The sequence below is a fragment of the Dreissena polymorpha genome, chromosome 15 (assembly GCF_020536995.1).
Source record: "Dreissena polymorpha isolate Duluth1 chromosome 15, UMN_Dpol_1.0, whole genome shotgun sequence".
NCBI classification, from domain to species: domain Eukaryota; kingdom Metazoa; phylum Mollusca; class Bivalvia; order Myida; family Dreissenidae; genus Dreissena; species Dreissena polymorpha.
In genome coordinates, this window is record NC_068369.1 from 27,513,246 (window position 1) to 27,538,177 (window position 24,932).

General features: G+C 34.5%; 2 protein-coding genes and 1 long non-coding RNA gene across 4 annotated transcripts; 1 reads left to right on the forward strand and 2 right to left on the reverse strand.

Annotated features, from left to right (window-relative positions):
* Window positions 1-15,914: 15,914 nt before the first annotated feature.
* On the reverse strand, window positions 15,915-17,955 carry LOC127860308 (uncharacterized). Its single transcript, XR_008039688.1, has 2 exons — window positions 17,548-17,955; window positions 15,915-17,339 (listed from the first exon to the last, which is right to left on the reverse strand). It is a non-coding gene; the product is annotated as an uncharacterized LOC127860308 (long non-coding RNA).
* Window positions 16,558-19,280, forward strand: LOC127860304 (putative nuclease HARBI1). Its single transcript, XM_052398310.1, has 4 exons — window positions 16,558-17,279; window positions 17,780-17,915; window positions 18,413-18,563; window positions 19,076-19,280. Exons 1-4 carry the CDS (start codon window positions 16,751-16,753, stop codon window positions 19,277-19,279), a joined length of 1,020 nt encoding a protein of 339 aa, XP_052254270.1. The 5' UTR covers window positions 16,558-16,750; the 3' UTR covers window position 19,280.
* Window positions 19,281-19,344: 64 nt separating this feature from the next.
* LOC127860306 (uncharacterized) lies at window positions 19,345-22,766 on the reverse strand. 2 transcript variants are annotated; one of them, XM_052398313.1, is made up of 3 exons: window positions 22,112-22,766; window positions 21,633-21,705; window positions 19,345-19,554 (listed from the first exon to the last, which is right to left on the reverse strand). In XM_052398313.1, exons 1-3 carry the CDS (start codon window positions 22,545-22,547, stop codon window positions 19,536-19,538), a joined length of 528 nt encoding a protein of 175 aa, XP_052254273.1. In that variant the 5' UTR covers window positions 22,548-22,766; the 3' UTR covers window positions 19,345-19,535. The 2 variants fall into 2 exon arrangements, with proteins under 2 accessions (XP_052254273.1, XP_052254272.1); XM_052398312.1 differs by lacking the exon at window positions 19,345-19,554 and adding an exon at window positions 20,360-20,477.
* Between the last annotated feature and the right edge of the window lie 2,166 nt (window positions 22,767-24,932).

Below are 24,932 nucleotides of genomic sequence, written 5' to 3' on the forward strand. Positions count from 1 at the left end.
GTTTCTTTTGATGGCTCATATATCACTTCTATCACAATTTCAGATTGATGGCTTTGCATTTCTTATGTTGTTTACGGTTCGCCGGTAAATGCCTTACTTTAATAACCACGATTTCATCGTTGAAAATCACTATTTTTTTCCTTATCCGTTTCCAACACCATGTCATATCGAAACGATGGATGGTTCCATAATATAATTGTGTGCTTTTACTAACACTTATCCGACATATAAAATTATATTTATACGTAATCGTTTACCACATGTGTTGTCAGTGCTCATTAAGTTCCTAATGCAAAGATACAAACACATACCGGTAAGCACAGTTACACGTTTACAAGAAAAGGTTCGCCAGACTTTGGTAATTTACATGTACGTATCATAAAACGGATTTATTTCAACCGCACAATTAGCATTTAATTACTATCTGTTTTAGCAAAAAAAAAACAACACAAGGAAATCAATGTAAATCTTGTACTCTCAGAACAGAAATTGATCTAAAACGGTTTCCCTACACCAGTGACTTAAAAGGCACATCTTTCGCCAACAACGTAATATTGTTAATAATCTTGTCAGATCAGCGAAAAAAGTGCACTTTGAAAATCTCGCTAAACTTATACGTCAAAATCAACACTCATCATCCGACTTCTGGAAAATAATAAAAAAATTCACAAATAAAAACACCACACAAAACGAGTTGCCTCCCTTATTTCATAATGGTACCATATATGAGTCACCCCTTGATAAAGCAAATATTCTTAATTCATTCTTTCAATCTCAATCTACTTTAACTACACCAAATACGCATATGCACAACCTACATTCCCAAGAGCCAGATTACCCCGTCCTTGAAGATCTAATTATTTCCCGTCAAGATGTCTTGGATTCCATTAAAGTGATGAAAACGGGAAAGGCATCAGGTCCAGACCAAATAAATAGTCAAGTTCTAAAGCAAATTGCATCCGAGATTTCAGGTCCCCTACAAAATCTTTTTAATTTTTCTATTAGTAATGGTAGGGTCCCACGGAGCTGGAAAGAAGCAACTGTTTGTGCACTTCACAAAAAGTCTGATCCTCAGGATGTTGAAAATTACAGACCGATCTCTCTTTTAAGTGTTTTAAGTAAATGTCTCGAGAGAATTCTCCACAAATATATCTTTAACCATTTAAGGGCTATTGAATTTATAACCCCATCTCAATCAGGCTTCATTCCAAAAGATTCCACCGTCAACCAATTAGTCTCTGTGTATCACTCCTTTTGTAAAGCCCTTGACGAAGGTAAAGAGGTTCGAGCCGTTTTTTGCGACATTTCTAAGGCCTTCGACAGAGTATGGCATGAAGGACTTATCCACAAGCTCCGACTTAGTGGTATCTCGGGCAATCTTCTATCTTGGTTAAAAGACTACCTACATGAGAGGACCCAGTGTGTTGTAATCTCTGGCTGCCAATCTGACCCATTACCCATAAACGCTGGTGTCCCTCAAGGGTCTATATTAGGGCCCCTCCTCTTTCTCATTTATATAAATGACTTTGTACGAGATATTCACTGTCCAATTCGCCTATTTGCAGACGACACCACGCTATATATCATCGTCGACAACCCTGTTGATGCGGCTAATCATCTTAACACTGATCTTGCAAAAATTCATTCCTGGGCTGATAAGTGGTTGGTAACCTTCAATCCATCCAAAACCGAATCTTTGGTTGTATCTAGAAAAATCAACCGCCCAATCCATCCCCCTCTCTTTTTCAACGACTGCCAAATCACTGAGGTTTCGTCTCACAAGCATCTTGGCTTAACTTTTTCTGATACATGTTCCTGGCATGACCATATTGAATCAGTCATGAAGAAAGCATGGCAAAGACTCAATGTAATGCGAACGTTCAAGTTTACGCTCGATAGAAAGTCTCTTCTATCGATTTACACAACATTTATTAGACCAATTCTTGAATACGCTGATATAGTCTGGGATAACATTAATACACAAGATGAAATAGAACTTGAGAAGATTCAACAGGAAGCAGCAAGGATAATCAGCGGGGGGACACGTTTGGCATCCTTGCAAAACCTATACAATGAAACTGCTCTCGAACCATTAAAAAATAGGAGAACAAAACATAAACTTACCCACTTCTATAAAATGTATAATTCACTAGCACCCCCATACTTGTGCACACTTATCCCCTCTAGCGTGGGAGAAAGATCTGCTTATCCACTTCGTAACTCTAACAACATTCGCAGTATCCAATGCAAATCACAACTTTTTACTCGATCTTTCCTACCATCAACTATAAACTTATGGAACAATTTACCGGAATCGGTGAGAACGGCTCCTTCTCTCTCTGCTTTCAAAGCAAATCTTAGTAAAGATAAGAAAATAATTCCCCAGCATTTCTACGATGGGGAGCGGACATCTAATATTCTACATGCGCGTTTACGAATGCATTGTAGCAGTTTAAATGAACATTTGTACTCAAAAAACATTGTACAAAGTCCATATTGTCAATGCGGTGCGATTGAAGACACATATCACTTTTTCTTCAATTGCCCCATTTATGCAGAAAAAAGAGTTATCCTTTTTAACAATCTGTCTAGATTCTTACCCATAACTTTGCAACTTCTTCTTTTCGGTGTTAAAGACGGCTCATATGAAGTAAATTCATTAATATTCAAACATGTTCAGTCTTACATCCGAGATAGCCATAGATTCTAACCCATTTCTATCTCAGGAACAAACCATATTCTGCTAACGATGCCCCGTTCCCGCAACTGCTTCCTTTCTTACCGCAACTTCTCTAATTCTGAAACTTTACTCTTCCACTGCTATCCCTTTCCTTCTCCACTTATTAGCTCTTATGCTATCTACATTACTCTGTTATAATTTTTGTATTATAGTTTATATTAATTTTATATTTCTAACCAGTATGCAATAATCTATCACTGTAATATATTGTTCGTAATTTTGACATGTCTTTAAATAGTTGTTATACGTTTGGTTGTTTACACCATTACAGCAGCGCTTCTAACTGACAGAAGAGAGACATAGTATAAGCCTCGAGCTTCCTTCTCAATTCTGTCCAATTGTATTCTACAGCCTTTATGTAAAGCAATACTGCAAGTCTACCTGCCTAGCATATTGCTCAAATATAATATGTATGTTTGTATTGTATTGCTTATATGTACTTTCAATGAACTAAATAAATAGTGTTTAAACCAAAGGCAGGAAGAATGCAATTGTTGATTACTTCAATGGAGTAATCAAACTTTTGTCCATCGCTTGAATTAATTTCAAATACAATTATACAGGTAAATTTTTATGATTTTGTCATTTCATTTAAACATTTTTACGATGTTCAAAATCTTATCCAATCGTTAAAAAACCCATATTCTATTTACTTTATAGATGTTTAAATTCAAAACCCTGCATAAAAGTGTCATGTTAAATATGGTAATGCAATTCATACTCCCGCGTTCAATGTTACATGAAATTTCAACATGATAATGAGTATTGTTAAATAAAACGTAAGAGAAAAAAACTAACAAACAAATCCTCATCACAGTGATAACACTTTCCGAGTTTTGCGCAAAATGGAAACGTTCAAGTACTTAACTCCGAATGTTTGCTGAAGTGCGGGATATTTTATTTACACTGGCTTTTAGTTGATTGATCGGCGTTAAGCGACTTTAAAACCTAATGCAGCACGAACAACGTTGTTATTGGTAAGTTTGAATAAAAAAAGTAAGAAAACACAATATAATTTTTGAGCAATATACCGTTTTGTATAACATACATAATCTGCTAAAAACTATGACAAGTAAACTGAACCGATTGCATGGTAAGTGATATGACTTCAGTATAATTGGTTCACATGTAATTTGCATGTAAATCATATTACAAATATTGTATATATCTGTTACTTCCCCATTCACTGCACTATTAATCTCAACTTAAATGTCAATAATGCGATCTTTAATTGCTTTAAAATCCATGGTCGTTGGCATTTATCAACTTAGTGGGTTACATACAGTAAATATACTCTAAAATTCAATCGAAGCCAACCTCCAACGATAATTTAAACAAGACTACGGATACAATGCAATACTCGTTATAAAAGCCCTCTACTCAGTGTAAACATTACACAATTGTAATCAATAAGTGTCACGTTAGCATCAAACGTCATATTGTCCGATGTAATTTTTATCTCAGGTCTTAATACAAATATTACCCGTGTATTCAACAAATCTGAACAGGGCTTATCTATTTAAACAGGATATACTTTACAATATACATGTACCATATATTGTTTTTATGTCCACAGAAAGTCACGTTATTCTATCAGTAAATAAGTAGAGGGGTTGCAGAATCTATAATACTAAGCTAAATAACTTTTCGAATTGGTCTGTAGATAAAGTGAAAAATAAAATGCATCAAGGCAAAACCGAGCCAAATAAAAAAACATATTTATCAAAGCAAAGATCTTGACAATAAGTTACAGTCAATTTTGATTGACAAATATATGCCAGGCGTGTTTTAATCGCTGTTTGTAGACTAAAAATTGAATTAAAAAGTCACAAAGCCCACGAAGTCAGTTTTCAGATATCTGAATGATTTACGCGTTGGCGCTTTTTGCATTCTGGCACCGATTTCTTCTATAAAATGACTTAGGAAATACTATTGTAATACGATTCTCTCGACTGGAAACTATACTTGATTTAAAAAATAGTTTCGTTTAAATCGGGTTTAGTTGGGCCAAAAAAATATGTCACCACTGACCAGGTCAGATCTTAGAAAACGTTGTGTTCGCTCTAGAGGACATGTTACAAAATATTGACGTAACTTTGTCAGAATGTTTATCTTGACAATATCTGGGTCAAATTTAAATATTTTATAATTGGGGTAAAATATAGGTTACTATATCTAATCTTATAAAAATGTCTAAACAATATAGAAGCCACGCTTATATCTTAATTTTGCTTAAACTTCGATAAATAACTTAGTCTTAAGAACATCTAGGCTAAATTCACATCTGGTTTAAGTTTTCAGAGATTTGATGGGAACCAGCATAGTTGAATCAAAATCCCTGCCTTCATTACCAACCACGTGATGATAGCCTGGCCACATGGTACAATAATTGTACCGTTGTTATTTTCCTTTTTTTAGCTCAGGTAATTATTATTTTTTATATCGAACGTAAACGTATACACTATTTTCCAATTGTAAAATAAAATGATGCTCCTTTTAATAATATAATACTTGAACCAATAAAAGAACACCCTACCAAAATCTGGTAGGATTATCTTTGAATGTGAGAGCAAGGAACGACAACTCTGCGTGGAGATTGTAAAGTTCTATCATTCGATTTGCTGTTTGAATCCAGTGCATCGAATATGTTGCATTTAATTTCGAGTCGTATTGTTAAAAGAGCCGGTATAAACTACAATCAAGTTCTAATCTAGCAAACTGCTTACCCAAATACACGATTATTTAACATATGAATGATATACATTTGCTGATTATTAATTTAATCGTTTAAATTGCTAAGAACGTAATAGCAATTATTTACGCCGACATCTGTCAACACGTTTGAACATTTAAATTCGTGCATTGTCAAGTTACCCTACTGGAAAGAAAGGTAAAAATAGCCGTTAAATGACAACTGAATCTTTTTTCCATTACGAATGTATTTGTAACTAACGATCGACGAATATTGTCCTATGAAAGTTTGTCATGATTTAAAATGCGAATAAGTTGATTGATTTAAAACAAGGCAATAGGCGAGGATAACATAAAAATATGATTTCATTGCATTTCACACACTAGATGCGATGAGACATTAAACAGAAAATGTGACACATGAGTATGTGTGAGAAGAAGATATCACATATAGACCCGATTTGCAAAGCTTTTTAATATATTATATCTGAAAAATATGGTCTTAATAATTATAGGTTATTAGACGTTTCACTGTACAATACGGAGATATATTTGGACGAGCACACAGTTTGACGTCATATTGGACGAGCCGTTAGGCGAGTCCAATATGACTTCAAAATGTGTGTGAGTCCAAATATATCACGTATTGTACAGTTTAAACGTCTAATGAGCTTTTTAATCTATATCCCTTTCTTCAGCTCTTTGTTTCGTTTTAATTTTGATTTGAAAATGATAATCTATGCTATTTTCAAGACCAGCGCCAGTGTGAGTCGATTATAGTACATTCGGATACTTTTTCTCGGTAACGGCTTTTATCTTTTTAAAACAATTGCTTAGTTCACTTGTACTCAACTGTCCAATATGGAAAAATACGGACTTTTTGGATCCAATACCGGAATATATTGGACGGTCACGTGGTATATATGAAGAATGCCGATTGGATGAATTTATTGGATATAGAATAATACTGTTTTATTCCAACGATTCATTCACTATAACGTCATGGTTGTATCTTATTTTCAAACAGAACAATAGACGCTTGAAGTCATCTATCCAAACAGGGAGGCGGAAAACTACAACGGGCGAGGCATGGTATGGTATTCCGCAAGGGGGGTTAGAGGGTTAGGGTTTGGGTTAGTGTTAGTGGTCGGGTTAGGGTTTGGGTTAGCCTAAACCCAACCCTAACCCTAACCCGACCCCTAATCCTAACCCTTACCCTAACCCTTTCTTGGGGTTATCACCCCTGACCATGCCTCGCCCGTTGTAGTTTTCCGCCTCCCATCCGAACAGGCTCGTAATTTCGAACAAATGGTAACCATACGGTATATAATTTTGTTTGCAATCACGTACTCTATGTAACCGAGAACACATTCATTTAAGTGATGCTTCATATCCAGATAATACTTTGTAAACGATGGTGAAAAAGAACAATAACTTTTATTATTTTAGAAAGCAATGAAGCGTCCAGGCAAGGAATATATAAATCTTGGTCTAATCTTTCTCAATTTCTCTCCATAGATAGATACATACGTTTCAGAAGTGTTCGATCTCAATCCGTGATCGTACACTAAACACACACGAACACATAATTTATTTATCATATACAAATATATCGGGTTAATAGTTCATATCGATATATAAGATTGCTTCTTACTTGTACACTATTTAGTATCCCTTAATAGTTCTTCACGCGGATATACCGTTGGCCATAAAGCTTAAGTGTTTCGCTACCTTCGCTAATATGGCACTGCTTGTTTAGTTACTCGCATACATGTATTTGAAAGAGAACAAAATGAATTCTGTATTACTCGTATGTAGAACTCCTGACAAAAGGCATGTACTATTACCGATCGTTTAAGTGTTGTCGTCTATTTATTACTGCAAAAACGTTACACATTGTACAGCTTTTCAATCACTAGCTTCGCGTCGTGATAGTAACAACTAACAGTAAATCGTATTAAAATGATTTTAACGTATTGCACCTAAACAAATAATTTATCTACCTACATTTAGCTAGATTCGGTAAATCGCGTATTTTTTCTACGGAATTGTTTAATAAAAAAATAAATATATTTGGGGGATATAAATATATTGCTATTATTGTTCACATACAATGGAACCCCTCTTAACCGGACGCATCCGGTACTCTGTAAAACAAGTCCCTTTCAGAAAAAAACTAATTCCATATAGACCACCGCTCTTCAGCGCATGTGCACGTAACCGCTGTTTTTACGTGATGGACGTTTTTTCCACAAGCAGGAATACATGCACTCGGAAATGTATTGCAAACAACAGAAGAACCCCACACTCGGCTGTACACATATTGTCGTATTAATCTATATACATATAGCATAACACGTTAGTGCCATATCGTTGTGTTATACAACAGGTGTCATATTGTTTGTTTTGTTGAAAATATTCAGCTATTATCGAACATGATGTCTTAATACTTGTTCACGAGTTATACAACGTTCCTCTAAACATTGACTGACATTAAAACCTGCTGGTGTGATATACACATCCCGTCTTCAAATGAAATGTCGGAAAAATACTACAATCATTTGGGTTCTTATGTCACAGTATCATAAATTTGCGCCTTAAAGTGTCGTCCCAGATTACCTTGTGCAGTCCGCTCAGGCTTATAAGGGACGATACTTTCCGCTTTAACTGGATTTTTGCAAAGAAGAGACTTTCTTTAAACAGAAAATATCATAAAATCGGAAAGTATCGTCCCTGATTAGTCTGTGAGGACAGCATAGGAAAATATGGGACGACACTTTAAGGCGCAACTCTATGATACTGAAACTTGTGAACTTGTTTATGAATATATTGGTCGGACAGACAGAAAGACAGACAGACAGACAGACAGACAGACAGACAGACAGACAGACAGACAGACAGACAGACAGACAGACACACAGACACACAGACAGACAGACACACAGACACACAGACAGACAGACACACAGACAGAAAAACAGACAGACAGACAGATAACGCAGATGATGGAATCAATCCAAATACGCAAACCAAACGTCGTCTATGAAATTAAATTGCAATACCAAAGAAAACACACAAAAAATATACAAAACATAAATAATCGCTCGTCCTTTACTTCCATCGTGGCCCTGACATTAAAGGAAGTAGACATTACATGATATTGCGGTTTGGCATCCTATTAAATGGATAATAAAATTGAACCAAGTTTCAAAAACTTATGACACATAGGACAATTGGTAAAATATTCAATCCAGCACTTAACAGATAATTTAACAAAACATACGATGTTTGAACAACAATCAGATCATATATTGATTACAGTTAAATGAGAACACATTTTGTGTAAATTATTAACATATGGCACATTAAAGCAGATAGGTGGCAGCTGTAAAATAAACACAAACCGTATATTATGTAAGCCGAAGAATTTGAATACCTGTAAAAATGATTTTCTGCGTTCATACTGATTTTAAAAATAAAGATTTAAAATTCACATTTATAAATAATGTTAATTGAAACCGCACAGTGTTGCAGGCAGACATGAATATTACCATATTACATACTTACATACAAACTTTTCTTCGCATATTATTTTAGACTGAAATGTATGGTATGTGAGTTGTTCATTTAGACGTATTCAAATCACGCATTTATATCTCTTTTACTGCGTAAATAACTACGATACATTGTGTTAGAAAATTGTAGTCAGACTGTTTAATTAATAACAAATGGACAAAGATAGATAGCCTTCTCTGGCTCTCATGGAATATATATAGAAAAGCTGACTGCGATATTATATGTTATCACGTTCAAAGACAGTGAACAATATTTTAGTTGGAATACTGGCTTGCGCATACCCCAAACGTGGGGTTGTCCATAGACAACTGTATATTATTATTTCCCATTATTATATAATGAAATTTATTATGTACGTTTACCACAAACCAAAAAGCCAGTATCGTCAGCATAAAGCAATTTTTTATTACCATCCCCGACAGCAATGTGCATGAATTAAAAATAAGAGGGGGGAAATTATAAAACCCTTTGGTACACCACATGTAACAGATAGCTCATATGATAATGTTCCAGATTCGTCTACGACTTGACGGCGATCTGATAATATTGAAACAATATAACATTTGGAGTTATATGGCTTCCGCTTTCGCTAGTAAGATACCATGATTGCCTGTATCGAATGCATTTGCAAGTCTAAAAGTAACGCCAAAACCCTTCTATTCGAAAAGCCCCACTGCAGTCGCAAACATGACATGCTTTCACTGTTTAAGCTTATCGAGTGTATGAGATTGCATGGTCCGATTTAGTTCGATATCAAACGCAATCTTGAAGTCAGATATAAACTGTTGTCGAGATTGGATGCAAGAAATACAAATCTACATGCACCACTTCTTATCACAAGAACCAAAGCATGCACGTTTTATTGTTTTACGAAAAGAAAGTGAAGGAATACTTGGTCGGAAAAGTTTGTTTTTACTGACAGACGGAGAGATGAACCTTAATACGTCAACGATGAATCCAGTATGCCACCTGTACAACGGAATAATGAACTATCTATTCATATGTATAATGTAAATATAAGATTCTAATTGATACTTACATTCATCGACGTAGTTGAAAGTGTCGCTATTGTCACCGTGGGGAATGGAATAGTTACGTTGACGTGACAACGGCATGTTACGTCCATTTTCCGTATAATCAAGCCAATGCGCGATTTTTAGTCCACAATGTTAATTGTTTTAATTCTCCATCACTTTTTTCACAATGTCGGATTGTCAGCTTTTAGGTTGTTTATGGTTCGCCGAGATATGCCTTACTTTTATAACCACATTTTCCTCTTTGAAAATTACTTTTTTTTCTTAGCCGTTTCCAACACCATGTCATATCGAAACGATAGATGGTTCCATAATAAAGTTGTGAGCTTTAACTCACTCTTATCCGACATATGACATTATATTTATACGTAAGCGTTAACTACACGGGCTCTCGGTGCACATTAAGTTCCTAATGCAAAGAAGCAAACACATGCAGGTAATACATTACGTATCATAAAACGGATTCATTTCAATCGCATAAAGCATTTAATAACTATCCATCTATTAAAGGTTAACAAATGTACACGGAAATCAAAGTAAATATTGTATGCTCAGGACAGAAATGACCTAAGAGGGTTTCCAAACACCAGTAATTTAAAACGCAGTTAGAAAGCACACGCCGATTATTTCAATGGAGTCATCAAACGTTTGCCCATGCCTGAAATACATTTATACGTGTACATTTGTAAATGAATTTGTCATTTCATTAAATCAGTATTAAGATATTAAAAATCTTAGTTCAACCGTTAAAAACCCACTTTAGTTTAGAGCTGTTAAAATTCAAAACCCTGCATTAAAGTGTCATGTAAAATATGGTTATGCAATTCATAAATGCCGCGTTCCATTTACATTAAATTGCAACATAAAAATGAGTATTGTTTAATGAAATGCCAGAGAAAAAAAATCCTTATCACAGTGATACCACTTTCCGAGTTTTGTGCAAAATGGAAACGTTCAAGTACTAAACTCCGAATGTTCGTTGAAATGCGGGATATTTTATGTACACTGGCTTTCAGTTTCTTGATCGACATTAACCGACGTCTAGAACCTAATGCAGCACGAAAAACGTTGTTATCGGTAAGAAACATTAACAAAAGAGATTGCAAAGCAATATGGTCCCCTACCAGTGAAACTCCACCATTGTGAGTAAAAATATAAAAAAATTATTTGTTGCCATAGCAACCAGAATTTTTGACGTAGGCACAAAATGAAATGACGTGCATAATCTCCATATTGCCATTTATCCATGTTTCAAGTTTCATGAAAAAAAATTAAGAACTTTAAAAGTTATCGCAGGATCCAGTAAAGTGTGACGACTGACTGACTGACTGACTGACTGACTGACTGACTGACTGACTGACTGACTGACTGACTGACAGACAGACTGACAGACTGACAGACAGACTGACAGACTGACAGACAGACGGACTGCAAACCATAAGTCCCCTCCATTTTCACCGGTAGGGGACAATAAGAAAATACACTTGAATATTCCAGCAATTTACCGTAATGTATAACATGCATAATGTGCAAACAACTATGACAAGTAAACTGAACCGCTTGCATGGAAAGTGATATGATTTCAGTATACATGTTATTGGTTTACCAGCAAATTTGCACGTGAATTATATTAAAAATAGTGTCTATATCTGTAACTTCCTCATTCATTTTACAATTAATCTAAACTTACATGTCAACATTGTGATCTTTAATGGCTTTAAAATCAATGATCGTTGGCATTTATCACCTAAGTGGGTTACATACAGTAAACATATTCTAAAATTCAATAGAAGCCAACCTCCAAGAATTTAACGATAATTTAAACAAGACTACGGATACAATGCAACAATAAAAGCCCTCTACATTAAACAATTTGCAATCAATAAGTGTCACGTTAGCATAAAACGTTATAATGTCCGACGTAATTTGCATTTCACGTCTCAATACAAATAAAACCGATATACTCAATACCTCTGATCAGGGCTTATCTATTAAAACGCTATATATTGTACAATATTCATGTACTATATCTTGAATACTGTTTTTATGTGCACAGAAAATCACGTTATTCTGTCAGTTAATAAGAAGAAGTGTTACCGATTCTATAATACTACTCCAAACAACTTTTCTTATTTGCCACTTGATAAAGTGAAAAATAAAAAGCATCAAGGGAAAACCGAACCAAATTAAAAACATATATATCAAAGCGAAATTCTTGTCCATACATGTAAGTTACAGTCAATTTTGATTGAAAATACTATTGTACTACGATTCTCTCGACTTGAAATTCGACTAAATATAAAAGTATCCTTGTTTAAATCGGATATAGTTGGGCATGAAAAATATGTCACCACTGACCAGGTCAGATCTTTGAAAACGTTGTGTTCGCTCTAGAGGACATGTTAAAAAATCTTGACGAAACTCTGTCGGAATGTTTATCTTGACCATATCTAGGTCAAGTTTAAATATTTTATAATTGGGGTAAAATATAGGCTTCTCTATGAAATCTTATGAAAATGTGTAACCACTAAAAAAGCCATAATTATATCTTATTTTTGCTGAAACTTCGATAAATAACTTAGTCTTAAGAAAATCTAGGGTAAGTTCACGTCTGGTTTAAGGTCTGTTATTCGGTTTGCTGTTTTTGTTCCAGCGCATCGAATATGTTGCAATTTATTTCGAGTCGTATTGTTAAAAGAGCCGGTATAAATTACAGACAAGTTCTAATCTAGCAAAATGCTTGCACCAAATCTACGTTTATTTAACACGTGAATGATATATACGTGCTGATTATTAATTTAATCGTTTTAAATCGCTAAGTAATTAATAGCATTTATTTACTCCGACAACTGTAAACACGTTTGAACATTTAAATTCGTGCATTGTCAAAAAATTCCACTGGTATGAAAGGTAAAAATAGCGGTTAAATAACAGCTGAATATTTTTTCCACTACGAATATATTTGTAGCTAACGGTCGAAGAATATTGTCCTTTCAAAGTTGATCATATTTTTTAAATGCGAATAAGTTGATTGATTTAAAACAAGGCAAAATCACAGGCAGCAGTATCATAAATTTGTCCCCCCCCCCCAGGGGACCCTACCCCCCACACGAGCTTACCCCAGGAGTTCCAGATTGTTAAAGGTACACCTATTGTGTTTGGTTTGACTTTTCAACAACGAATATTGACAAAAATACACGGTTTGAAAAAATCACCCTCGTATAGGTATTATATATACACAAGGTATGAAACGCACTATATGCCTATTGCTGAAAGATTGTGGAACACACTGGACGTGACCTTTTTCATCGAAAACACACATGTTCCCATGCAGTTACCGACAAAAAGCAACTGGATTCGTTAAAAGACAGTAAAAGCAACGTGATTACACACCTAACCGATATCCTGCTCGGCTAATAACTTTAATATTCAATTAAATTTGACTTTCACGCTATATGTCACTCGGTGTTTCATCTACACATTTGCACCATTTTAATTTTATAACGCGTCATGTGGTTGGTTGTTCTTATTGTGTTGGCCAATGATATGGCGTTTTAGAACCGAGCATTCGATCGACAAAATATGACAGCAAAACACAGACATGAAGCGAGAAAGTCAAATTTAATTGAATATTAAAGTTATTAGCCGAGTAGGAAATCGGTTAGTAGTGTAATATCGTTGCTTTTACTGTCTTTTAACGAATCCAGTTGCTTTTTGTCGGCAACTGCATGGGAACATGTGTGTTTTTGATGAAAAAGGTCACGTCCAGTGTTCCACAATCTTTCAGCAATAGGCATATAGTGCGTTTCATACCTTGTGTATATATAATGCCTATACGAGGGTTATTTTTTCAAACAATGTATTTTTGTCAATATTCGATGTTGAAAAGTAAAACCATACACAATAGGTGTACATTTAACAATCTGGAACCCCTGGGGTAAACTCGGGGGGAGGGGGGTAGGGTCCCGGGGGGTGGGGGGGGGGGGGGCAAATTTATGATACTGCTGCCTGTGGGCAAAATATGATGATAACATTTATAATATGATTTCATTGCATTTCACACACAAGATGCGACCATAAATTTAACAGAAAAGGTGACACATGAGTAAGTGTGAGAACAATAACATACCAAATAAAAACTAGATTTTCACAGATTTTAAATATATTATATCTGAAAAATATGGTCTTACTAATACTGTTTAATTCCACTGATGTATTCACTATAACGTCATGGTTCTATAGTATTTTCACTCACAAACAGGCGCTTAAAGTCATCTGTTCGAACAGGCTCGTATTTTCCGAAAATGGTAACCATACGGTATATAATTATGTTTGCAATCACTAAGTATATGTAACAGGTAACACATTCATTTAAGTGATGTTTCATATCCAGATAATTCTTTATAAACGATGGTGAAAACCCCCACAATAACTTAAATTATTTTTGAAAGCAATGAAGCGTACAGGCAATGAACATATATTTTGTCCTAAACGTTCTTAATATCTCTCCATCCATAGATACAGACGTTTCAGAAGTGTCCGATCCCGAATCCGTGATCGTAGGTAAAACACACATACCCACAAACACATTATTTACTTATCAAATACAATATGCCAGGCCAATATTTCACACCGGTAGATTAGATTACTTCTTCCTTGTACACTATTTAGTATCCTTTAATTAATAGAGCTACACGCGGATATACCGTTGGAGAAAAATATTTAGTGTTTCGCGACCTTCGCTAATAGTGCATTGCCTGTTTAGTTACTCGTATATTTGAAAGAGTACAAAATGAATTCGGCAATATTGCATTATTGTAATGTAGAACACATGTTAAAAGGCATGTACTATTACCCACTGTTTAACGGTTGTCGTCTATTGTTTTACTGCAAAAACGTTACAAAAAGTAGTTAATGGGTTAAGCTTTTCAATCACTGGATTCGGGTTGTGATAATAACAAGTAACAATTAATCGTATGAAACTGATGTTAGCTTATTGCATTTAAACAAATAATTTATCTACCTTTATTTGCATAGAGTCGGCAAATGACGTGTGTTGTTTTCTACGTATTTTTTATTTGTGTGATTTTGTTTCTTCGTATTTTTTATTTGTTTAAAACATAGAGATTGTTTAAATGTGCAAAGGTATTAAAGTGTATAAGTTAAGGTTCCTAACTCTCCTTTCCGATTGACAGAAGCCGTGGACTACTTGAGTACCATAATTGTGTCTTTTGCGCTGAAGGACATATAAATTGCAGTCGTAACTTTCGAAATATGTATTGCGGTAACCACTGCCAGCATAAGTGAAACCCAGCCATATTCAGAACCAAAATCATTTTTTTAATATAAATATATTGTTATTATAACTGCATAAAACGAGTTCACATACAGTGAAACCCCTATAAACCGGACGCATCAGGTACTCTGTAAAAAGTCTCTGTTAGAGGGTGGGACGCCGTTACGGATTAGACGGGAAATATTATATTGATAGTTCCCTATCGTTGTGTAATAAAACGGGTGTCATATTGTTTTTTTAAATTTGATTCTCTATAACAGAACACGATGTCTTAATACTTACTCACGAGTTATACAACTTTCCTCATTGACTGAGATAAAAACCTGCTGGTATGATAAACACATATCAAGAACCTCTGTATCATTTAGATATCAGCGTATCTGGTATGGTAAAAGTTATATATGTGGTAACGTGTGCAGCTTTGATCACGTACAATATGTTGTAACGTCTACACTAAAATAAAAATATTATTGTATGATAATATATCCGAATTGTTCTTCAAGCATAATATGGGATTTTAAATGAGGCTGTTATTGGCCTTTACCCTACTGGTTTATCAGAATATGAAGCGCATCAGCACGTTTACGGTACCATTTATCAATAAATAGCTAAAATCTGCATAAAACAACTGCATATTTTAAGAATGTACAAACAGACTTTCAAAGATAAGGAGTTTAATGTTATCTGGGTTTAATCTATGTATATTAATATGTACCATGCAGAGACCCGGTTATGTATTCTTTACTATAAACCCGTCTGCGAATGAAATGTCGGCATACATGTAATACTTCAGTAATTTGGGTCCTTATGCCACGGTATCATAGAATTGCGCCTTAAAGTGTCGTCCTAGATTACCTTGTGCAGTCCGCTCAGACTGATCAGGGATGACACTTTCCGCTTAAACTGGATTTTTGCTATGAAGAGACTTTCTTTAAACAGAAAATATCATAAAAGCGGAAAGTATCGTCCCTGAATAGCCTGTGCCCAGTGTGCGGATAGCACAGGGAAATCTGGGACGACACTTTAAGGCGCAAATCTATGATACTGAAACTTGTTAACTTGTTTTAGAATATATTGGTCGAGTCCCTTCTATTTCGTCTTTCTTCTTTGCCGCAGCAGTACGTCTTCATACTGCCAATATTTCACAATATCTTATTATCCACCGGAGAAGCAACATTTATTATTTATTGGGAGATTACGGTGTTGCGGCGAGTTCTGGGCCCGGTTGCTCAAAGCATCGTTAAGTCTTTACGGACCGTTAAATGATAACGGGCCTGTTAAAATCAGCGTTAGCGTTAACATTGGGTTGCTCAAAATAACGCTGGCTTTTAACGGCCAGTTTAACGCCAGTTTCTGCCGTTAACTTTAATTGAGGTTTAAAGCACAATTAAACAGTTAACGCTAGGTTTCAAAATGGCTGCTATAGCTGTTCTGCCATTTAGGAAACCAAAGGAATTTCGACTGTCACATCATCTTGATGAATTAACTAGTGAAGAGTTTATTGCACGTTATCGTTTTTCTAAGAATGGAGTCTCTTTCTTGGAAAATCTTCTTAAGGACGATTTGCAACGGCAAACAAACAGAAACCATGCGCTGACATCATTCAAACAAATCCTCATAACATTGAGATTTTTTGGTACTGGAGCATTTTATTCAGTCATTGGAGACACTCTAGGATTCCACAAATGTACGGTATCTAGAGTTGTTGAAAATGTAACGGATGCCATCATCAAGCACTTGCACGAGTTCGTTGTGTGGCCATCACCAGTGGAGAAGGAAAGAGTTAAACAAGGCTTTTATGCAGTTGCTGGATTCCCGAATGTAATTGGCTGCATAGATGGAACACACATCCGCATTCAGGCACCTCATGATGATGAAGCTTCATATGTCAATCGGAAAGGCTTTCACAGCATAAATGTCCAAGCTGTCTGTGATCATCAAGGTAAACTTAATGCTGTTTTATTCTTTCCATTGCACATATATATATATATATATATATCATCTGAAATGAATAAATAAATGCATTTAGATCATGTGCTTATTTGTTTGTACTTGTGGATTTTTATTTGCAAAATCAGCGTTCATATGAAATGTTTTGTAAGCATTGTTAGCAGTGAGATATCTAAATTAATCAAGTAAAATACTAAGGATATTATAAATTTGTATCTGATTATTTAATATGTAAAATAAGTTTTACATGTACAACTTACCTGTTATTATTTTTCTTTATCAAATGTTTGAACGTTTATTTTTTGGTGCAAGGTTTTAATGGTAATATTAAAAACATGGGAGATAATTTATTGCAGCATTTTAAGAGTCAAAACGGTCGTTAGTTAAAACGGGTTTCGAAAGGGATAAATTATGCCTCATCTTAAATAACTTTAAGGTGTCACACTCAAATACAAAGCCTTCGTGTTCATTTATAGTTTGTGTGTGATACAGGGAAATTTACAAGTGTCAATGCCAGTTGGCCAGGGTCATGCCATGACAGCCACATCTTCAGGACGTCGGGTCTCTGTGCAAAGCTGGAGCGGGAGCATACAAACTTTGCAGATGGTGTGCTGTTAGGAGATAGTGGGTATGTTAAACTTGTTTAAGCTAAATAAAACTTATTGGTGTATATTCAATGGAAACTAGGATAGAATAGTTTTAAGTTATCACAGAAATAAAATTTCATCTAGTGCGGGGCTCGAGTTTGCAACTGGCTTTACCAACTGAGCTGATCTTTCTGACTCACGCACAATTAACGCCTCCTGCAATGTAACTTTGACGCAGACTTCCTGATATTCCTACCTATAACATCTGGCCTCATATAAGTCACCCCAAAGGAAAATTGCGCCCGCTGCGGATCTCGAATCCCTGACAGACACAACAAAATCATAGCAATTTGGCTTACCGCACGGCTGATTCTTTCAAAATACCTCACAATAGTTTTAAACAATACTAATATGGTTTTCATACAATTCAAATGTAACATTCCCATATTAAATCTTATTTTAATGAAATGGACATATGCAAATAGTTATGGTGTCTGTTCAAAAGCACTGAACAAATATAAACTTTCACCACTTTCAGTTACCAATGCAAAGTGTATATGATGACTCCTTTTCTGGCGACGGATTCGTTGGCAAAGGAAAGGTATCAGCAGGCCCAAACCCGGATACGTGCAGTCATTGAAAGAAGCTTTGGGAGACTTAAGCGTAGATTTGCTGTTCTACACTCTGAGGTTTTTTTTAATGAAGCAAAGTGGGTAGGACATACACTTTTCAACCAAATTAACATACAGTGAATATGTACATTTGCCATCTAACAATAATACTATGCATTTGTATATTTCCTTTTTTATTGCATTTAAATTACTTTGATTTCTAATTTTTTTTAACAGTTGACCTTTTAAAAATAATACAAAATATATTTGACCTTTGACCTTGAAGGATGACCTTGACCTTTCACCATTCAAAATGTGCAGCTCCATGAGATACACTTGCATGCCAAATATCAAGTTGCTATCTTCAATATTGCAAAAGTTATGACAAAACTTTAGATTTCTTAAAGTTTTTGACAGACAGACAGAATGACAGACAGACAGACAGACAGACAGGCCAAAAACAATATACCCCTTTTTTTAAAGGGGGCATAACAATTAGTAAATGTTCATTACATAATTTAACCTAGAAATCATTAAATGTTTCTATATTTTATATGCCCATACCTGTTATATAATTTCAATATTTGCAGGTTAGATTGAAGCCTGCAAAGATTTGCAAGATAACAACAGCATGTGTGATACTGCACAATATTTGCATCAAACTCAATGAGCCTGACATTGGGGATTCTGATGAAAATCAAGACAATAATGATGCAGTATTCAATCTTGCGATGAACGGGAATGGAAGCGGGACACACATACGTGAATACATTGTGAATAGATATTTCACATAATGGAAAAAAATTGTTTCTCAAATTTATGTAAGGACATTAAATATATAGGGTATAATATAACACAATTATTGCTAAAAAACACTTTTATTATATTCATTTTAAATAATCAATGTTAATCATTTTGTATTCAATAAAGCACTGAGGCAACTAAGTCAATATAACCATTATATTTAGTCCTCGAAAAATTTTCCATTGATGATCTCATCTACAACGTTCTGGTCACGTCTCATTTCCTCTTTCAGCAGCATTCGAATCCTTATATCAAGTAGTTGTTTCTGAAACATAATATTGCATTCTTAAAGACTGGTTCTTAACAAGTAATTAAAACTGAAACTTTATACAAACATAGATTATTTTGATTTTTTATGCATTAACAGTACAGTAAGATAAGTAGTCAGTCTGAACAATTTAACATTAGTTCTTTTGTAGACCTGGTGAATGTTATTGCTTGAATTTTCATATTGTGTATATTTTCTTATACTGTTAATCACTAGTGTATTACAGTAATACTGTTTCATACAGAAAATTCTGTTAACAGTTGTCACTGAATCAATAGCAGTATAATTATTGATCAATACCTTTATCAGTAAATAAAGACTGTTTTAGCAAATGTTTTATTTAAATCTATGATTTGTTATTGCAATTATTGTATGTACTTAGATTCAACATTCTAAGTTAAATAATTTTGCATATTTTCCCTGTGCATAATTATAGAGTTCCATTCTGTTCACATTTTGCTGAGAACTAGGTCAGCCATCAGCTGATTGAACAGATGTATTTAAATATAGGTCAGGAATATTCCCACGCACTTTGTAAACACTGTCTACTCTAGTGGAGAATTTACTGCATTAATTTCAATTTGCTAGTAAAGGCAAAGGTGTACATTTCTAAGAATAACTTACTTTATTTAAATTTGTGTGTTTATTGATAAAAAATATTTAAAACATGTCAGGAGCCATTTTCTCAACAGAGGTAGTATGTAACAGGGTATTCACATACACTAATTATCATTTATTTGAAAGTATGATATTTGAATAATAATATGGAATAAATAACGCCACAATGTTATCACATTCTTACCTCCCATTCCTGCTTTTCCACCTCCCCTTTGAAGTATTGTACCTGCCATTACTGCAGTTCTTCAGACTTAGTTGCAAACTTCTTTTGCTTCTTTGCTGGACCTTTATTACAACTATCACTGAAGTTAAAAAAATTACATATGCAATAGACACTAGGCTAATTTTAATCTTGAATTAAAATGTTTAATGTATAACACAATTATACTCTGGTTCAAAGTTGTTACTTTACCTTTCTTAAAATAGATTTCTGAGTGAAGTTAACCTTTTTTATGATTGGTTGATTTGTAAACTCGACCGCACGGGTTTTTTAAGATTGTTTATACTTTTTTTTTGTAAGCGTTGAACACCCAGTGTTCAAAAATTTGAATTTTCCAGTTCCACCCTTCCAAATAAAAGTAGTTTTGCGTAAATCATTTTATAGAATAGGTCATTGTGATAAGAGAATTGATCATTTGTTATTGCTTACTAATTTGCTTTGTATCTTTGTTTGTAAAGTGCTTTGCATTTATGACATTGTCTGTTTATTTACATATTTAATATTTGTTTTCAGCTTGAATTGTTATTAACATATTGTATAATGTTTAATGCAAGGAATGCTTGTATTATGCTTTGAATGCGTTTGCATGAATATTCTACGAATTATTACACGTGACTTATAATTGTCATAAATGAAATTGCATGTATGATCAATTTATATTTTTGATTTACATTACTTCGTGTACGATTTAGTAATTCAATTATGATATTATTTGAATTATTTGAATTAATTTTGCTGTGTTACAAGGCTAATAAAATTTGACTATCATTGAATTTGTTATTTTAATATTGTAGTTATTACTATATATATATATACTTTCTCACCGATTAAAACTTAAGGAAAGAAATTGCAAATTGTATGATGAAGTACATGGAGTTTACAAATATTTTAAATACAGCATTCTTAACAGCATTTGATCATTAAATAGTACGTAATATAATTATCACAAATAATAAAAGTAAATACTGATAGTAGAAGAAGTGTGGTTGGAGAGGCAGCAACTACTACTTAAGTAACTAGCCATTATATTAGTAACTACTTTTAGTAGCATTAACTACAATTAGTTTAAGTCAAAACTACTAGAAGTGGTAAATTTTATTAGTATAAGTAAATACTAAAATTAGCAGTAACTTTATTAGTATTTGTGTTATTTTATCAATACTTTATTCTTACCTTTACTGCTCCATATATAGTTGTATTTGTGTTATTATTATTTTAGAAACATTATTTTATATACCTTGACTGCTCCGTTTGTCCAACTGTTCCCACAGCGGGCGCAACTGTGGTGTTGGACAGAAAGTGACGACCATCTGTAAAAATAAACACAACACCATCAGAATTGTGTGTAACCTTTGCAGCTCACGACGGTGAAAATAAAACTCATACTGTAACCCGCAAATGGCGCAATGCCAGGTGTCTAAGCGAGTGTCATTGTGAGAAATTGGATACTTATTGGACATACTTTCACATGAAATGGTGAGTATTATTGTTGCATTATGATTTGTGAATGTTTGTATGCAGTTTGAAATATCACATCAATAAAACTTGACTTAATTGTTGGTTTAAACAGTGTTGAACATGGGAAAAACCCTGTTACTATAAATAGCATATATTAAAGCAGACGGCCGTTGACATTTCATTATTTACTTTTTATTAATTGTTTCAATTGTTAGTTTTTAAATGAAATATTAAAAAAAAAAGATTGTTAGAACAAACCAGCTTCATCGCTGTCCAATCCTCCAATAATCCCATTGAAGGATGCCGAATCTTTATACATTTCGGCGATCCGAACTTTTTGTTCATCGGCGACAGCTGTCAGTGTCCCTCTACCCGTTTTACGCCGTTCTAACTTTTCACTGGTAACTGCTGCCTTGCTCTCTCTTTTCAAGTTCTGCCATTTATTACTACATTCATCCGCAGTTCTAACTGCAATTCCTTGTGCAGAAATTACTTCAGCAATTTTCGTCCACATATCTTTTTTCATTTTATTATTTACAGTGTTTGAAAATTTATTAGTTAATATTGAAAATGTTTTCTCATCTTTAACCAGCTCTTCAAATTTCAATATTTCTGTATTGCTAAAGTTAATGCTCCTTTTCTTTCTTTTAATTTCAGGTGAAGTCACTGAAGATGCGTCTGCTTGGGATGCCATTTTGGAATTGGATAACAGGAACAGGAAGTGGAAATTTGGAATGGATTGTGGGATTTAACATGGATGTTAAAGTCTTAACGCTGCGTTAATTAACGCTAGCGTTAAAACTTGTTGAGCAACATGAAGTTAACGGCTGATTAAATTACGCTGCGTTAGGGTACTTAACAGAGGTAAAGCTTAACGGTAATGTTATCTTAACGATGCTTTGAGCAACCGGGCCCAGAATGCTATGTTGTTTGCGTAAACATTTGTCTTGATGTGCCGATTTGACCATTAGTAATCGTCGAGGAAACGTACACATTTCGATAATGCTTTAGACCGACCGTACGACGGACCGACCGACCGACCGTCCGACCGACCGACCGAACGACCGACCGACCGACCGACGGACGGACGGGCGGACGGACGGACGTCTGCAGGCAGGCAGGCAGACAGGCTGATAACGCAGATGATGGAATCAATCCAAATACGCAAACCAAACGTTGTCTATGAAATGCAATTGCAATACCAAAGAAAATACAAAAATATACAAAACATATATAATCGCTCGTCCTTTACTTCCATCGTGGCCCTTGACATTAAAGGAAGTAGACATTACATGATATTGCGGTTTGGCATCCTATTAAATGGATAATACAATTGAACAAAGTTTCAAAAACTTATGACACAGAGGAAAATTGGTATAATATTTAATACAGCATTTTAAAGATAATTTAGCAAAACATACTATGTTTGAACAACAATAAGATCATATATTGATTACAGTGATATGAGAACACATTCTGTGTGAATTATTAAGACATGGCACATTAAAACAAATAGGTGATAGCTGTAAAATAAACACAAACTGTATATTATGTAAGCCGAAGAATTTGAATACCTTAAAAATGATTTTCTGCGTTCATACTGATTAAAAAATAAAGATTTAAAATTCACATTTATAAATAATGTTTATTGAAACCTCACAGTGTTGCAGGCAGATATGAATGTTACCGCATTACATACTTACATACAAACTTGTCTTCGCATAAAATTTTAGAGTGAAATGTATGGTATGTGAGTTGTTCATTAAGACGTATTCAAATCACGCATTTATATCTCTTTTACTGCGTAAATAACTACGATACATTGTGTTTGAAAATTGAAGTCAGACTGTTTAATTAATAACAAATGGGCAAATGTAGATAGCCTTCTCTGGCTCTCATGGAATATATCTATAAAGGCTGACTGCGATAGTATATGTTATCACGTTCAAAGACAGTTAATAATATTTGAGCTGGAATACTGGCTTGCGCATACCCCAAACGTTGGGTTGTCCATATACAACTGTATATAATTATTATTTTCATTTATTATATACGTTTACCACAAACCAAAAAGCCAGTATCGTCAGCATAAAGCAATTTGTTATTATCATCCCCGACAGCAATGCGAATGAATTAAAAATAAAAGGGGGCAAATGATAAAACCCTTTGGTACATCAGATGTAACAGATACATCATATGATAATATGCCAGATACGTCAACGACCTGACGGCGATCTGATAATATTGAAACAATATAACATTTGGAGTTATATGGCTTTCGCTTTCGCTAGTAAGATTCCATGATTGCCTGTATCGAATGCCTTTGCAATTCTAAAAGTAACGCCAAAACCCTTATATACGCAAAGCCCCACTGCAGTCGGAAATATTACATGCTTCCACTGTTTAAGCTTATCGAGTGTATGAGATTGCATGGTCCGATTTTGTTCGATATCAAACGCAATCTTGTAGTCAGATATAAACTGTTGTCGAGATCGGATGCAAGCAATACAAATCTATATGCATTCACCACTTTTTATCACAAGAACCAAAGCATGCACGATTGTTTTACGAAAAGAAAGTGAAGGAATACTTGGTCGGAAAAGTTTGTTTTTACTGACAGACGGAGAGATGAACCTTAAGACGTCCACGATGAATCCAGTATGGCACCTGTACTACGAAAAATGAACGATATATTCATATGTATAATGTAAATATAAGAACTAATTGATACTTACATTCATCGACGTAGTTGAAAGTGTCGCTATTGTCACCGTGGGGAATGGAATAGTTACGTTGACGTGACAACGGCATTTTACATCCATTTTCCGTATAATCTTGCAAATGCGCGATTCTAAGTCCACAATGTTAATTTTATGAATTGTCTATCACTTTTTTCACAATCTTGGGTTGATAGCTTTACAGCTTGTATGTTGTGTATGGTTCGCCGAGATATGCCTTACTTTTATAACCACATTTTCCTCTTTGAAAATCACTATTTTTTCACAGCCGTTTCCAACACCATGTCATATCGAAACGATGGATGGTTCCATAATATAGTTGTGTGCTTTTACTCACACGA

Excerpts from the sequence above, each read along its gene's own strand:
- LOC127860304 (XM_052398310.1), top strand. The coding sequence starts at position 16,751 with ATGGCTGCTATAGCTGTTCTGCCATTTAGGAAACCAAAGGAATTTCGA. Across the intron at positions 17,280-17,779 it reads AGCTGTCTGTGATCATCAAG|GGAAATTTACAAGTGTCAAT; the intron begins GTAAACTTAATG and ends TGTGTGATACAG. Across the intron at positions 18,564-19,075 it reads TTGCTGTTCTACACTCTGAG|GTTAGATTGAAGCCTGCAAA; the intron begins GTTTTTTTTAAT and ends CAATATTTGCAG.
- LOC127860306 (XM_052398312.1), bottom strand. The coding sequence starts at position 22,547 with ATGGCATCCCAAGCAGACGCATCTTCAGTGACTTCACCTGAAATTAAA. Across the intron at positions 21,706-22,111 it reads ATTGGACAGCGATGAAGCTG|ATGGTCGTCACTTTCTGTCC; the intron begins GTTTGTTCTAAC and ends TTATTTTTACAG. Across the intron at positions 20,478-21,632 it reads GGACAAACGGAGCAGTCAAG|TGATAGTTGTAATAAAGGTC; the intron begins GTATATAAAATA and ends TTTTAACTTCAG.